Below are 15,000 nucleotides of genomic sequence, written 5' to 3' on the forward strand. Positions count from 1 at the left end.
TTAAGCCTCCAGTCCATCATGTAGCCGATGACAGGGGAGGTGATGAGACACAGGAGCTGGAGCACGCCGAAGATAGACGTGTACACACTCACTTAGGGAGCGAGAGAGGGAGACATGGGGAGAGGAGAAAGAGAATGGGAAGATTGTTGCCATCAGAACAACACACAACTGGCCCAAAGTGGTCACAACAATAACATGATTGAAACATTTTATGTTTGTTTCAAAGTGGATTTATTGATTGGAATGAACCAGGAGAAGGCAGCACTAAAGACGAAGGAGGAACTGATAAGATAGACCAGACAGAACTAGAATACGTTTCGTCCTAACAAACTGCGAGAGTGTGGTCAATGAGACCAACTGAAAACAAAGCCAATATGGAACTGAAACTGTGATTCTGAAAAAAGTAGAAAGGTAATCGAAATTCAGTTTTCAGATTCAGAAGTGTGTTGATTTGTTAAATGGTTTGAACGAAGGTTACGTTGAAAATTGACAGAGCCGTCCGCCCATTGACTTACATTGTCAAAAAAGCTTAAAGGGGACCTATTATGCTTTTCGACTTTTATGACCTATAAACGTTGTTATAATGATTGATAGTCATGTTTAACCATACACAAAAAACAATGTAGATTTTCGGGAAACTCTTCCTCTCATCTGGGCGCTTTCAGCATTCTCTGTCAACGCTTGGTTTCGTCCTTCTCCGCCCCCTCGCCCCCCTCCTGCCAACCCAACTCCGTTGTGATTGGTTACCTTCCTTGAAGCGCGCGCGCGGGGAGATTTGACCAGGCATATGGGGGTGCCGCAGGAGTGCCTCGATGTAGATGATTTCCCGGAAATGTGAACAAGTGAATCGCAAACGTTGTCCCGAGCGTTTAGCGCTCTGCACAGCCACCCCAGAGGAATCAGCAGGGAATTCGTTGAAATGCATGTACGTCATTATTTGACACTTTAGTATGGTTAAACATGACTACCAATCATTATAACAACGTTTATAGGTCATAAAAGTCGAAAAAACATAATAGGTCCCCTTTAAAGGAGACATATTATGGCGTGTTCACAACAAGTAAACATAGTATTTGAGTTCCAGAAAACATGTTTTTAAAGCTGTTTGCCCGATATAGCATTTAGGAAAAAAATCACCTACCGCTATTTCCCCAACCCGGTATCATGCAATTTCGTGCTCATGCGCACAAACGTTATTAATCTATTGAATCGTGTCCCAGATTACGATTTTCCGACTTTTTTAGTGCTACACAGAACGAAATGTAAACCAATGCATTCTGAATGGGAGCGTTCTCCGACAATTGACGTGCTCCACAAAACGAAACGAGAGAAAGGGAGGGACAGAGAGAGAAGCTTCAGAAGGGGTGAGCGCAGATAGTACAGTGCACCCTCTAGTTATATATCTGTGTATATTATGATCTAGTTATATATATGTCAACATTTCTGATTTGTAAGAAGACCTCCTCAAAAACAACGTTAATTGTCGGAGAACGCTCCCATTCAGAATGCATTGGTTTACATTTCGTTCTGTGCAGCACTAAAAAAGTCGGACAATCGTGATCTGGGACACAATGCGCACAGACTAACGTTTGTGCGCATGAGCACGAAATCACGTGATACCGGGTTGTCCCCTCTGTTTCAGTCCCTTCAGAATGCGCTGTTTCGGGGGTCTGTAGTTTTAATGCAAATGAGCTGCTGCCCATTGACCAATGAGCTCAGCTGTCAGACTGAACCACAGCATGGAGGAGAAGGGATTGTTGCCGTTTGCGGACTCTTGGAGCTGTATATCTATATAACTCGTAGTAGATGATATCTCGGCCATGGTTGAGAAGAATTGTGGGAAAGGAACTTTGGCCTTGACTCTCTGAAGTCCATGAACTGCGACATGGAGCAGAAAGGGATTGTACTATGGGAGCTGAGGTGTCGGACTGCCGTCCATGGACATATTATAGAAAGGACAGCAGACTACAAAATGGCGCCCCATTCATTCCTATTGAAAGTGCACAATGGCACAGGGGAACATCAAGGAGCGATTTGCTTCCGCATCATGGGAGCCTAGCCACGCCCTAGTTCATGACATACCGGATGCAGAAATATAGAACGCATGCGTGCCCATCCCCCCACTCCGGTCCAACAACAATATAAAATGATACCGTAATGCACCTGTTCTTTGGATCTTTTGAATAAATGGATCAATACATGATGAATCACAATGATCGCAAGCAGAGGACCGTGAGAGTTATTGAGCAGCAGATGAACCAGTCCAAAAATCTGACACGTTAACGGAGCACTGAACTAGGCCCTCTCGGATGCCATTTGTTTCACTACGACTCCTTTCAGCTGCACACCCCTCTTCCCCAGCGAGATAACGGCTAATAAAACGCTTGAGGTGGCGTTTTGAAAAGAAATAACTTACATTTTTTTAGTACACGGTATAAAGATAATTATGAACCTTTGATTGATATCCACACATTTTTTGCGGAGACACATTCCTGCTCCCCACTTGTATTGGAGTGAACGAGGATATCTACTTACGGGCCCCGTGATTTGAGTGACCCGTCCACAGCCCATTAAACCGACTGCAATACCAGGCTTGGCCTCTGAGCACTGGTGGATTCCGGAGATATGGCCTGCTGCCGCCGAGCTCCCCTAGCCGGAGTTGCCGGACTGCCGCCAAAGCCTTGGCAGCACTGCCGGACTGCTGCCGTCGAAGCTGTTCGGCCGCCGGCAAAGCTTCGGCGGAAGTCCGGCAGCTCCGGCGGTGTACTCCGGGAACTGAACTGCCACCGAAGCTTTCCGAATGCTCCGGTAGGTGTCCTCCAGGAGCTGAAAAATCTGGTGGGGGTAACTCGGCGGCAGTCTGGCAGCTCAGGTCCGAGAGTACACTCCCTTTCTCCTCTATGTCTCCTCCTCCGGACTGCCGCCGGCGGGGGGAGGCAGTCCGGCAGAGAAAGGGATTTTACTCCCGGAGCTGAGCTGCCGCCGAGTTCCCCCCGCCGGAGCAGCTCGTCCAATGGTCCACAAAATCGTAGCCATGCTCTGATTGGAGGGGAGTGGGGAATTTGTATGCGTGTTGGAGCACCAGAGACCCAAAACAACACCCAAAATCCCAGGAAAAGTTTTTTTTTCATAATATGTCCCCTTTAATAGTTTAAAGGTCCCATGGCATGCTACTTTATGGATGCTTTATATAGGTGTTAGTGGGCCCCTAATACAGTACTTGAAGATGGTCAAGTACTGTGCAGAATTACAGCCACTATGAGCCAGTCGCACAATGAGCTTTCCACAAACGTGCCGTTTTAGAGAGAGGTCAAGGTGGGGGCTGGGCGATTTATCGAATTTTGAACGCGATTTTGATTTTAGCGTCAAACCATCACAAAAATAGCATAATCTAGTTTTTACATCCAGCTGTTCTGCCCTTTCTATAAAACATTTAGAAAGGGCAGAACAGCTGGATGCATATCTGCAGATCATTTTAGATTGGAAATTGTTTTGGGAGAGACATGCTGAATAAATACTGAATGTTTTCAAACTCAAAAATAATCATTTGAATAATCGTGATTTCAATAATGACCAAAATAATCGTGATTATGATTTTTCCCATCATCGAGCAGCCCTTATATAATCTATAGATATCTATATAATATAATATATATTATCACGGCAGCAGGGGTTAGGTGGAAGACAATCGCGGGCAACAATCGCGGGCAACAATCCCTTTCTCCTCCATGTCGGTGGTTCAATCTGGACTTCAGGGAGTCAAAACCAAAGTTCCTTTCCCCAAATTCCTTCTCAACCATGGCCGAGATAACCCCAACTACGAGTCTCGTTATGGAAGAACCAGAGACGTCAGAGAACCCGAGGCAGTCTATTCTTTTCACCAATGGGAGCTTTACACAAACCTTACCTTATGTTGCTTGTTATGCGCCATAGCACCAACAGCAGAACGGTTATCCAAATAACAAAGAAGTGTACAACACTTGCGTTACAGTGTGTGTATAACGACATATGGGGCCAAATTCGAAATCGGAGCGTCTGAATTTTCATTTTTCATAGGCGGAGCAGGATACCTAGTGCTCGTTTGCCACCTAATGTCATTTCTAGCCGTCAGGCTAGGGTAACCAATATTAATGTAAGTGAAATGTTCCTGGCAGGCTCTTACCCACTTCCATCCTTTTAACTGCAGCAGGAAGCCAGCATGAAACAGCAGAGAGAAAAAGAGAGAAGGGCGAGGGAGGGAGGAAGAGGGAGAGCCAGAGCATTGAGGGGAGGGACAGAGCAGGGAGGTGTTTACAGTTGGCAATAGCAAAGCAGCCTGACTAAGCAGAAAGAGGGCCGGTGTCACGTTAAAATTGTACCGGGGGCGAAAATTGTACCGGCCTACGTCATCAGTTGTTGACAAATTCCAAACCTGCCTGGCAACAGATGACGCGATCGTCTGTTGCCTGGCAACGGGCGATTGACGTAGGAAGGTTCTTGAACATTCGCGAACTTTCATGCTAGTTCATTGCACTCCTTCATTGAGAGTGACAAGACAGAACACTTATTTTACCAATAACATTTATTGGCGTTGCTAACTTTATATTTGTATTGTATTTAATTGTTTAATCGCATTTACGAACATCTACGGTCATTCATTCGCACTCCTTCATTGAGTTATTAGCGTTGCTAACTTTATTTAATTGTTTAAACGCATTTAAACGCATTAAAAACAAGTGTTATCTAGCGATCAATTATCTGTATTATGTTATTTGGTGTTCGGCAACATGAGCGCGAATGGTTTTTGAAACCTGCTTTAAACACTCAGTTTACTAGCTAAATTCGATTAAACAATTCAATACAATACAAATATAAAGTAAAAACAAGTGTTATCTAGCGATCCGTTATCTGTATTATGTTATTTTGTCTTTGGAAACATGAGCCGAATGTTTTTGGAAACCTGCCCGGCAACGGACAACCCTTACGTAATCAGTTGTCAAGTTGTCAACAACTGATGACGTATGCCGGTACAATTTTCGCCCCCGGTACAATTTTAACATGACACCGCCAGTCCAAGAAATCAGTTCTCATCACCACAAAGAAAACAAAATACAATAATCTAGAGACCTGTTTCTAAATAATCTAAAGAACTAGAGAGCTAATCTAGAAAGTCTAGAGAACTGTAGATCATTGAATGTTGTTTTACTTCTTTCTTTTTTTTGCTTCTTGTGGAAGAGCAAAGTAGCCCAGAGGGGCATTTCAACAAAGACACTAACGAAGGCGGTGCTTAGTTGATTAAGCCCAGTTAGAACTAACGGCAACTTCCACACTTCCACATCAACACAATTCAGCCGCGCCTTGTTCAGGTTCGTTCAAACCAGGCTAACGTTATCGTGCCCTACGCGCACTCACAAGGTATGTATCCAGCCCAGAACTGAGAATGTCGAAACATGGATCAAATGTCCGAAAAGGACCGAGCGGGATCTTTTCCAGCGGAGAACAGAAGCTTTTTGTGAAGGAGTATAAGCATACAGGGAACACCATAACCATTAATAAAAAAAAGGGAGGCCGCCTGGCAAAAAAATCCCTGATCTGTTGAATGCGTAAGTAGTATTAAGTGTAACATATTTTAATTGAATATTGACCATGGTGTTGTAATCAGGGAGATAGTGTAATCCCCACGCAATTAGTAATTTAGGAAGGATTACTGGAGAAATCAAAGAACTTTTCATGCCATTAATTTTCCATTTCTTTGAAGAGATAGGCCTAGTTAATGCAGCCAGATTTTCTTTTTCCTACATTGACTAACCATAGTATTTATCTCAACAGAAGTGCTCTCTGCTGCTTGCCTTAACAGCTGAGCACCCACATCAATTGGCTCTTCGTCTATAATAGGGCATGCCACTCTTGCAGATGTTTGTTTGCTGTAACAGGAACATAAGTGGTGCTGCTTATATATCCTAGTCCTCTTGGAAGGCCCATCCTACCAATACATTCATACATTCAATTCACCCATTAATAAACTCACCTGAATGGAATTTATGTGGCTGACAATTTCCCATGCAGCAGTGTCTTTGTCATTGTGACATTAAGTGACATTAACTTTACCATAGGTTTTTGCAAGTTATAGTTGGGTTCTGGGGAAATTGAATATTTATTATAGAAAAAGTAAATTGTTAGGCCTGCTTTCTCTGACATGAAGGGAATTACAAAAATAAGCCCATGCCAAGAATTCTATGACATTCTCTGGACGCGAACTCGGGCCTCCCGCACAACAGCGCCAGCGCTAGACCACTCACCCAACTGATGGTTCCCGAAATGCGGTAGAATACATAAATTTGTATGAAAATGTGTTGAGAAAATATCCACGATAACATGCATTATTTTATTTGCAATCATTTTGTACTTCAAATATGTAAATTAGACGAATTGTGGTCTTTCACTTGACAAAATCTTGCACTAGGCTTGCCGGATCCTTCTGATGGTACACTTGTTTCCGACAGATGGACTTCTCTGAAACACCGCTCAAGTAAGCCTGACAGTTAGCCTGCCACCGACCAGGCTAATTTGGTCAGATAAATTGCCATGGTAACTTAGCGGAGATTCCCTTAAGTCACATTAATGGAAGGGAACTCAAACTGAAAGTAGCGAGGCTATGCGAAATAAACCCGGCATTGCCTTTAGAACCCCTCAGGTTCCTTTTGGGCTCAGACGCATGCACACACACCAACAAACACACACAAATACAAACATGTGCACACACACACACACGCAGTCAAGCACGCATGCACACACACACACAAACACACACACAAACACACACATAAACAAACACACACACACATATATAAACACACACACACAGACACATACACACACAAATAAACATGTATACACACACCTGTGCTGAGGTCTCCTTCGGTGAGGGACTCTAGGATGGTGTTCATCGCTCCCATGTAGAAGATGAGACGGAGCTGCGTCACACACATGGTGATGAGGCTGAGCATGAAGATTGGGCTCAACACACTCTTCATGAAGGACTGAGCTGGAGGAGAGGGGAGGAAGAGGAAGTATTTTTCGAACAAGCTGCAGAACTTTAGATAAAGATGTCTATGAATGAAAAAATTAATGAAGATTTACATTTTGGATTTTATTTTCCTTGACTGAAATGTAGTGTTTTTGGTTTCCCCTTCCACCTGTCACTTCACTAACAGCCCCTTCCCTGGGAACACATGTGGCTATTGGAGTCAAAACCGTGTTCACCTCTTCATAATAGCACATTATTCATATCTTTTTTTTCTGCTCGCTTTTCCAAAGCAGCGTTTATATGATGGAAAGTCCGGCTCAGGGAGCCATCGCAGGTGAGGAGGATTCCCGGTCCCCGTGTGTGTGGCATGGTAACGGGCCCCACAGTGTGTAGCCCAGGGGTTGCCAGGTTGATCATTAATCTGCCTTTGGGATATAAACGGCATCTTGATTTAACGTTTGGTAAACATGTGGGCCGGTGGCACCGGTCGAAGACACCGCGGTTGGGGGGGAGGACGTCCACAGTGTCCAATCTCCTCGTGGCTTACCCAGCACACTGGGACTTATTTTGCATTCCAAAGCGGTACACCGTAGCTATGCCAACAGGATTTCAGACGCACCCCCTCAGCAACCTTCCACCATCTACACACCTTGTTACGCAGGCCACAGGGACGCCTCGGCCAAACTACCACCACAAAGAATTTGGTTTTGTAATTGACTGGATGTGTTGAATAATTAATGCATCTTTAAAAGGCATCTGTGTTCAACTGGGGAGTGAATTCATGCACACACAACACCTGAGCTTTCAGGTGTTTCAGTATCACAAAGAAAATACCCAAAAGGGGAACTCCATTACAGTCTTCAAAGCACAATTCATGATGCCTGTGCGTGTGTGTGTGTGTGTGTGTGTGTGTGTGTGTGTGTGTGTGTGTGTGTGTGTGTGTGTGTGTGTGTGTGTGTGTGTGTGTGTGTAAGCTAGCCCATGTGTGTGTGTCCATGTGTGTGTGTGTGTGTGTGTGTGTGTGTGTGTGTGTGTGTGTTGGTGTGAACTAGCACGTGTGCGATGTGTGTGTGTTTGTCTTTGTGTGTGTGTGTGTGTGTGTGTGTGTGTGTGTGTGTGTGTGTGTGTGTGTGTGTGTGTGTGTGTGTGTGTGTGTGTGTGTGTGTGTGTGTGTGTGTGTGTGTGTGTGTGTGTGTGTGTGTGTGTGTGTGGAGCCTGGGGGTGGAGGCCCGGGGGTGGAGGCCTGGGGGTGGAGGACTGCAGCATCAGTGGGAACTGGAATAAAGGGGAATTATCAACAGGGGCATTACTTGGCTTGTTGGTGTCTAATGATGTCCAGAGACACTGCCAAAGGTGGAGCTGGCGATGACACCCTAACCCGGACTGACCGCAACCCCAACAAAATCAACCACAAGCTACTGAGGAATCATTGAGAGAGATGCCCTAACCCCTTGCTGCTCTATAATGCCTGTACTGAATTTTATATCAGACGCAGGATTGGTAGAATTGGGTTGAAAGTTTAAAATGTCCATACATATGCCACTCTGTAGCATAAGCCGTGTCTTATTATGCATCTTGGCCCACAACAAGTACCGCCCAATGCTGGCGTGAGGCCATGAAAAAGATGTGAAAACAGAACGCTGTGTAACAGAACACGGTGTGGACCTGGGGGCGTGCCGGCACTCAGCGAGGAGGAGTGTGGTATAACTATATTATTCATTGCACTGAATTGAGATTGTTTAGCCTACTGGAAAACCCAAGGCCATCATAGCTTTTTCCTTCTAGGGGACCCAAGGCCTATCAGGGGTCAGTACCTTGGCTATGGGATCCACGTCCTATCAGGGGTCAGTACCGTGGCTGGGGGACCAACGTCCCATCAGGGGTCAGTACCTTGGCTAGGGGACCCACGTCCTATCAGGGGTCAGTACCTTGGCCAGGCGACCCACAACCTATCAAGGGTCAGTACCTTGGCTAGGGGACCCACGTCCTATCCGGGGGAGGTACCTGTCACCTGTCAGCTGATGGTTGAGTGAGGGTCCGTAAGTAGAGGAGATCATGCAGATTCAAGCTTTAGTAGCTTAAGTTTGATGCCTCGTTTGAAGGCGTCATCTATCAAGAAATTAATTTAGAGGCTTTGAATGATCGTTAATTGTCTTCCTAATTTTTTTGTCACTTAAAAGTGATGCCAATGTTTATTCTTCACAAGGTTTTCTTTTAAATCCAAACTAAATAAGTTATAGGGGCTTAACATCATGACGGCATCGTTACTTCATGTTTTATCACTCAAACACAATTCACTGAAAATGGCACAGATGCTTTTCTGTTAAATCTTTACATTAAAAGCTGCAGAAATCGGGTACAGCGCCAGATTAGTTCATGAAATCGTGATAAAAGCCCCGGCTTTAGTTTCTATGAAAATACGGTATCTGAATTCAAAAGCTAAATGACAACCGTAGTAAACAGCAACAAATGCTACCCTTGCTGCATGACAAGAACATTTGAACTCTGATCGTAGGTGGAAGGGATCATTCAGCCAGCTCTGGACAGGTTTCAGTACTGAGCCTGATGGCTCAAAACCAACGTGAACACATCCAATCCATGGCTCTGGATGTGTTGAAGACTTACTCTCCTCCTTAGCCTGGCCCTTGACCTCCAGGTCGACGGTGGAGAGGCAGAGTTTGCTGGCCTCCTGCGAGCCCAGGTCCCGGGGCTGCTGACCACTGTGGTGGTGCTGCTTCATGGAGTTGCCCACACTCAGGCGCCGGCCCACCGTGGTCACCTGACGGTAGAACTGCTTGCCCGTGATCTTGTGGTCAAAGCCCAGCCAGCTGAACTTGATCTTCACCCTGAAGCAGAAGGTCAAAGGTCAGAGGTCAAGTTTCTCTTTTTCTGTTTTTAACCCATCCAATAATTGGTCCATGAATGGATATTCTTGGGTTTTAGATGATGGAACAGCATTAGGGATGTGCTCATAGCAAAGTACACAGTATACCTTATCTCACAGTGGGAGATAATGTTGTTTTTGTGGCTTTATATGTCAATGCTAGTTTGTTTGGTAATGTATTTACATGAACAGAGCCAGTGAGCCAGGGAGAGCGGAAAGAGAACTGTGATCAGGGGTGGGGGTCGGAGGTTAAACCTGAGGGATAGAGGGGAAGAACCAGAGCTCAACATGAATAACAACCAATCCCAGCTGATCTTCTCTTTCACCATCTGTCCTGTCCTTAAGGCTGCCATGGGGTACGTCTGTGTGTGTGTGTGTGTGTGTGTGTGTGTGTGTGTGTGTGTGTGTGTGTGTGTGTGTGTGTGTGTGTGTGTGTGTGTGTGTGTGTGTGTGTGTGTGTGTGTATGTGTGTGTGTGTGTGTGTGCTTGTGTTTGTGTGTCTGTGTGTGTGTGAAGACCCTGTGAGCATTCCTGCTGAAGTTACGTCATAACTTTGGTTTCCATTCTGGATTACGACTAAATCCTAGTTTAGAAAGATCTCTCTCTCTCTCTCTCTCTCTCTCAGTCTCATGTCGCTCATAACATGTGTGCGTGTGTGTTTATATGTTTTTGAGTGTGAGTGTGTGTGAGTATCTGTGTGTGTGTGTGTGTGCATGTTAGTCTGTATGCACATGTCTGTATGTGTGCATATGCATGTGTGCTCATATGTGTGCGCGTGCGTGTGTGTGTGTGTGCATGTGCATGTGTGCATAAATGTGTGTGAGAATGTGTGTATTCATGTCACTGTGTATGTGCATGTGTGTGTGTGTGTGTGTGTGTGTGTGTGTGTGTGTGTGTGTGTGTGTGTGTGTGTGTGTGTGTGTGTGTGTGTGTGTGTGTGTATTTATGTGTGCTTGTGTGTGTAAGTGTGTGTACGTGTGTGTGTATTTTAGTGTGCGTGCATGTTTGTGTGTGTCTCACGTGTAGTCCATGTCCTCGGGGCCGGGGAAGGGCTCCAGGGGCCAGTTCAGGAGGCAGTTGAGGAAGACCAGCCCGGCGCAGCACGCCCACACCAGCAGGATGGTGATGAAGGTGGCCCCCAGGTCGTAGATCACCTGTAACGCACAGAGAGACAGAGTGATTAGAGGATCAATAGAGTCTTTAGAGGATAAATAGAGTCATTAGAGGATCCAACCCGGTCTCACGAAAAGACGTGACACTGTCACGTTATTTAATCTATTGAAACGTGATCAGGAACACGTATTTTCAAAATGTTTGTGTTAAAAAGCACAATTTTCAAACTCATGTTTGTACAGAAAATTTTTGTACAGCCTCCGTACAGAACATTTATTGTTAAAAATTGTCTGTGATAACTAACAATATGACATCTTTCGGCCACCCGTTTCTACTTTCACCTTTGATTCTGAGAAATTGTGATAATTCACGGATATATTAAATGCCATCTATTGTCTTGTTTTTGGTTATGTGAATGAAAGTCCGCGTCGACGCCTCGCAAGTCCAGTGTCGCGAGCGGACGTTGCCATGACATCTAGAAATCATATCGTATTTAATGGGTTGTCACCAGAGGTGGGTAGGAACGCGCTACATTTACTCCGTTACAAATACTTGAGTAACTTTTTGGATAAATTGTAATTTTAGGAGTAGTTTTATTGCAATATACTTTTACTTTTACTTGAGTAAATATTTGAAGAAAGAACGGTACTTTTACGCCGTTCCATTTGGCTACGTGACGGTCGTTACTTTGTTTTTTTAGATATTTTCTTTTATTACATGCGAGATCTATTTTTATCACGTGAATATTCCTTAGCCTAAGTGAAGGAGTTCAAGTACCTCGGGGTCTTGTTCGCGAGTGAGGAGACTATGGAACGTGAGATTGGCCGGAGAATCGGAGCAGCGGGGGCGGTATTGCGTTCGCTTTACCGCACCGTTGTTACGAAAAGGGAGCTGAGTCGCAAGGCAAAGCTCTCGATCTACCGGTCGATCTTCGTTCCTATCCTCACCTATGGTCATGAGGGTTGGGTGATGACCGAAAGGACGAGATCGCGGGTACAAGCGGCCGAGAGGCAATTGAATAACGCCTGCACACACACACAGGCACGCACGCACACGCAGTGGTAATCGGGAGAGTTGGGAGAATTCCCTGTGGCCCGTTAACGTTTCGGGGGGCGCCGGGTCGACGTCGCAACCAATTCGCTTTTGTCTAGGATTGTCTAGTAACTGAGCGCCCCCTCCCGAAGTGGCACAGCCCAGGTCGGCCTTGAACTGCAATTGGTCAGAAAGACGTAACAGCTAATGACAACATTGAACTCTCATGCAGGCTCGAACAGAGTGACACACACACACACACACACACACACACACACACACACACACACACACACACACACACACACACACACACACACACACACACACACACACACACACACACACACACACACACACACACACACACACACACACTTTATTTTTAAAACTCTTATTTATTTTATTTAAAAGGATGTTATTTACACTGTAAAAAGTGTAACATGCAGTTGTTCATTCAAACTAATCACTGTCATTGAAAACAGGATAAAATTATTGATTTGATTGTGTAACTCATTCTTTATGCATTTTGAGACACCAAAACTGAACTAAATATACGTCCAATAGACACAAACAAAAGTTTTAGATTTCTCTCAAACAATTTTTTTTTATTCATGACCTGCAGGTAATATTTTTAGTTTGAGTCGAATTTGAATTTGAATTTGCACGTTGCACAGTCGGAGCACATTCAGGTCCCAGTCTCAGAACGTGAGAGCTCTCTTTCGGTCGTTTACATCCTTGGAGGATTTTGTCGAAACATAAACGTAAGTAGCAAAACAGTTGCAATCAATGTTTTAGTATTTTAGCGGGCTGTGCCGCGTTCCAGGCAGGCTCTTGGCTGGGCCATAACTGTTAATATGAGCTAGCTGACGTTTGAGTTGTAATAATGCATTTACCGGTAACGTTATGACAATGAATCGCTCGCTAACATCCGGGGCAGCTAGTGTGGCTCGTAGCCCACCCACATAGGCCTACTCTGCTGCACGTATTAGCTTCACCTAAGGTCTGTCATTGGGTGGAGAGAAAACACAGACTCTCTCGCCCTCCACCCAGCAACGTTTATTTATTTATTGGTGTTGTATTATGTGCTCTTCAGAGAGTAGTAATTGTTTGTTTTATTTTGTATGCTTTCAGAAACACGTGGTCGCTCTCTTCAGTTCCCTGGCTGTAGCCTATCTTCATCCAACCTGAACATAATATCTTGCATCTACACTCTCTCATTCTCCTCCCCTCTCCAGCCTTTCTCCTCTTCTCTCCACCATCTCCTCCCCTCTCATCTGCTCCTTTCTCCTCCTTTCCATTCTCCTCCTCACCTCCTCTCTCCTCCCCTCATGTTAAATATGTTACGGTTCATATGTTAAAGATGAATAAATACATTTAAAGTTATCTGTTGGCCAAGTGTCTTTTCTTTATAGAGTTTTTAAATGTGAAAATGATAGTTTGGTCATATGTAAATAAATTAACTGGTGTCAATGCAAACATTAATTCATGTTAATTTAGTTGAAAGTAAATATATTAGTTTGGTTCAACAATTTAAATGTTGAGAAAATCATTTGGATCAAGGCAAAGATTTAATGTTGGGTCAAGTGCAGCATTATTGTTTACATCAACCTAAAATAATCAGGTCATAACAAGTGACTCAATTTAGATTCAGTGAAGTCAAATATATTAGATGTGATATCTGGACATCATTTTTTTTAATTTGAGCACGGTTATACTTTTTTCAGTGTACATTATCTTTATTTGAACATTGCGGTTTTATATTTTGTTGGTGTCTATTTTGTACCGTTTGTGTTGCTCTGTTTATTTAAAAATAAATCGGAGAAACTCAGTACTTGTACTCTTGAGTACTTGAGTAGTCTTTTCACTGCATACTTTTTTACTCTTACTTGAGTAATTATTTTTACGAGTACTTTTACTTCTACTTGAGTAATTATAATCTTAAAGTAACAGTACTTTTACTTGAGTACATTTTTTAGCTACTCTGCCCACCACTGGTTGTCACTAATATTGATGTGTTGGGCTTGATTATAACTCTTGAATAATATTGTTTGCACCACGGGTGCGGGCCTGAGTTTGAAAATTGTGCTTTTTAACACGAACATTTTGAAAATACGTGTTCCTGATCACGTTTCAATAGATTAAATAACGTGACAGTGTCACGTATTTTCGTGAGACCGGGTTGGAGGATCAGTAGGGTCCCTTCAGCCTGACACAGGAGTTAATGTGCGTTCACACCAAAAAGCTGTGAAGCGTTTTGAGCGATAAACGCCCATTCACTTTCTATTAGACATGATCGATAAAGCGATAGGAGCGATAAAATGCTTGAGCGATAGCTTTAAAGCTGTAAATGAGAGTTGAAAACAGCTCAACTCAATGCAAATGAGCTAGTAACGTTTCGGCTGTAAATGACCACCAGCCAATTGGAATTTAGATGTCCGTCGCAGGCGTGGGTCCCAGTAAACATACTTGAGAACTTCAGTTCCTAGTTCCTACCACACATTTGTTCCTTCATCATGTTGCGTGAGAGAATAGTCAAATAATAAAATATTGCAGGGCATCGTATTTGTCCGCGATCGCATAGCCAACGTCTTATTATATCCCGATCATTAACTAAAAAACACATTGAAAGAATAAAGCATCCAGCATATGATTTCAACAATGTATGAGGGCATACGCAATCCGCATTATGCAACAGGGATGGTCGCACAGTGGAATGCTGGTGGAAACCAGCGGACGAGCGGTGGGTGGAGATGTGCGCGCATTTCAGAAGTAGGGAGATACCGCACAAAAATCTATTTCTAATTTGTCAGTTTGCCGTGTGTCTGCCTGCCACAAATGCTCCCGTTGAGTGGACAAACAATACTACACACACACACACTCACACACGATAGCGATCAACTAAACTATAATCTAGCATATAAGCAATCGCTCCATTAATTAGTTATTCAGTGTTTCATGTATT

General features: G+C 44.0%; 1 protein-coding gene and 1 long non-coding RNA gene across 2 annotated transcripts in view; one reads left to right on the plus strand and one right to left on the minus strand.

Moving 5' to 3' along the window:
• Positions 1-15,000, minus strand: part of LOC132475058 (large neutral amino acids transporter small subunit 4-like) — a 40,280-nt gene that overhangs the window by 1,577 nt on the left and 23,703 nt on the right. Inside the window, 5 exon segments of the mRNA XM_060076036.1 lie at positions 1-91; positions 4,163-4,180; positions 6,881-7,024; positions 9,632-9,852; positions 10,911-11,044. The exon segment at positions 1-91 is cut by the window's left edge and continues 122 nt beyond it. Coding sequence (XP_059932019.1) covers positions 1-91; positions 4,163-4,180; positions 6,881-7,024; positions 9,632-9,852; positions 10,911-11,044 — 608 coding nt within the window.
• LOC132474867 (uncharacterized) lies at positions 12,465-13,421 on the plus strand. The gene is made up of 2 exons (XR_009529752.1): positions 12,465-12,799; positions 13,170-13,421. It is a non-coding gene; the product is annotated as an uncharacterized LOC132474867 (long non-coding RNA).

This window comes from Gadus macrocephalus, chromosome 16 (genome assembly GCF_031168955.1).
Source record: "Gadus macrocephalus chromosome 16, ASM3116895v1".
NCBI lineage: Eukaryota > Metazoa > Chordata > Actinopteri > Gadiformes > Gadidae > Gadus > Gadus macrocephalus.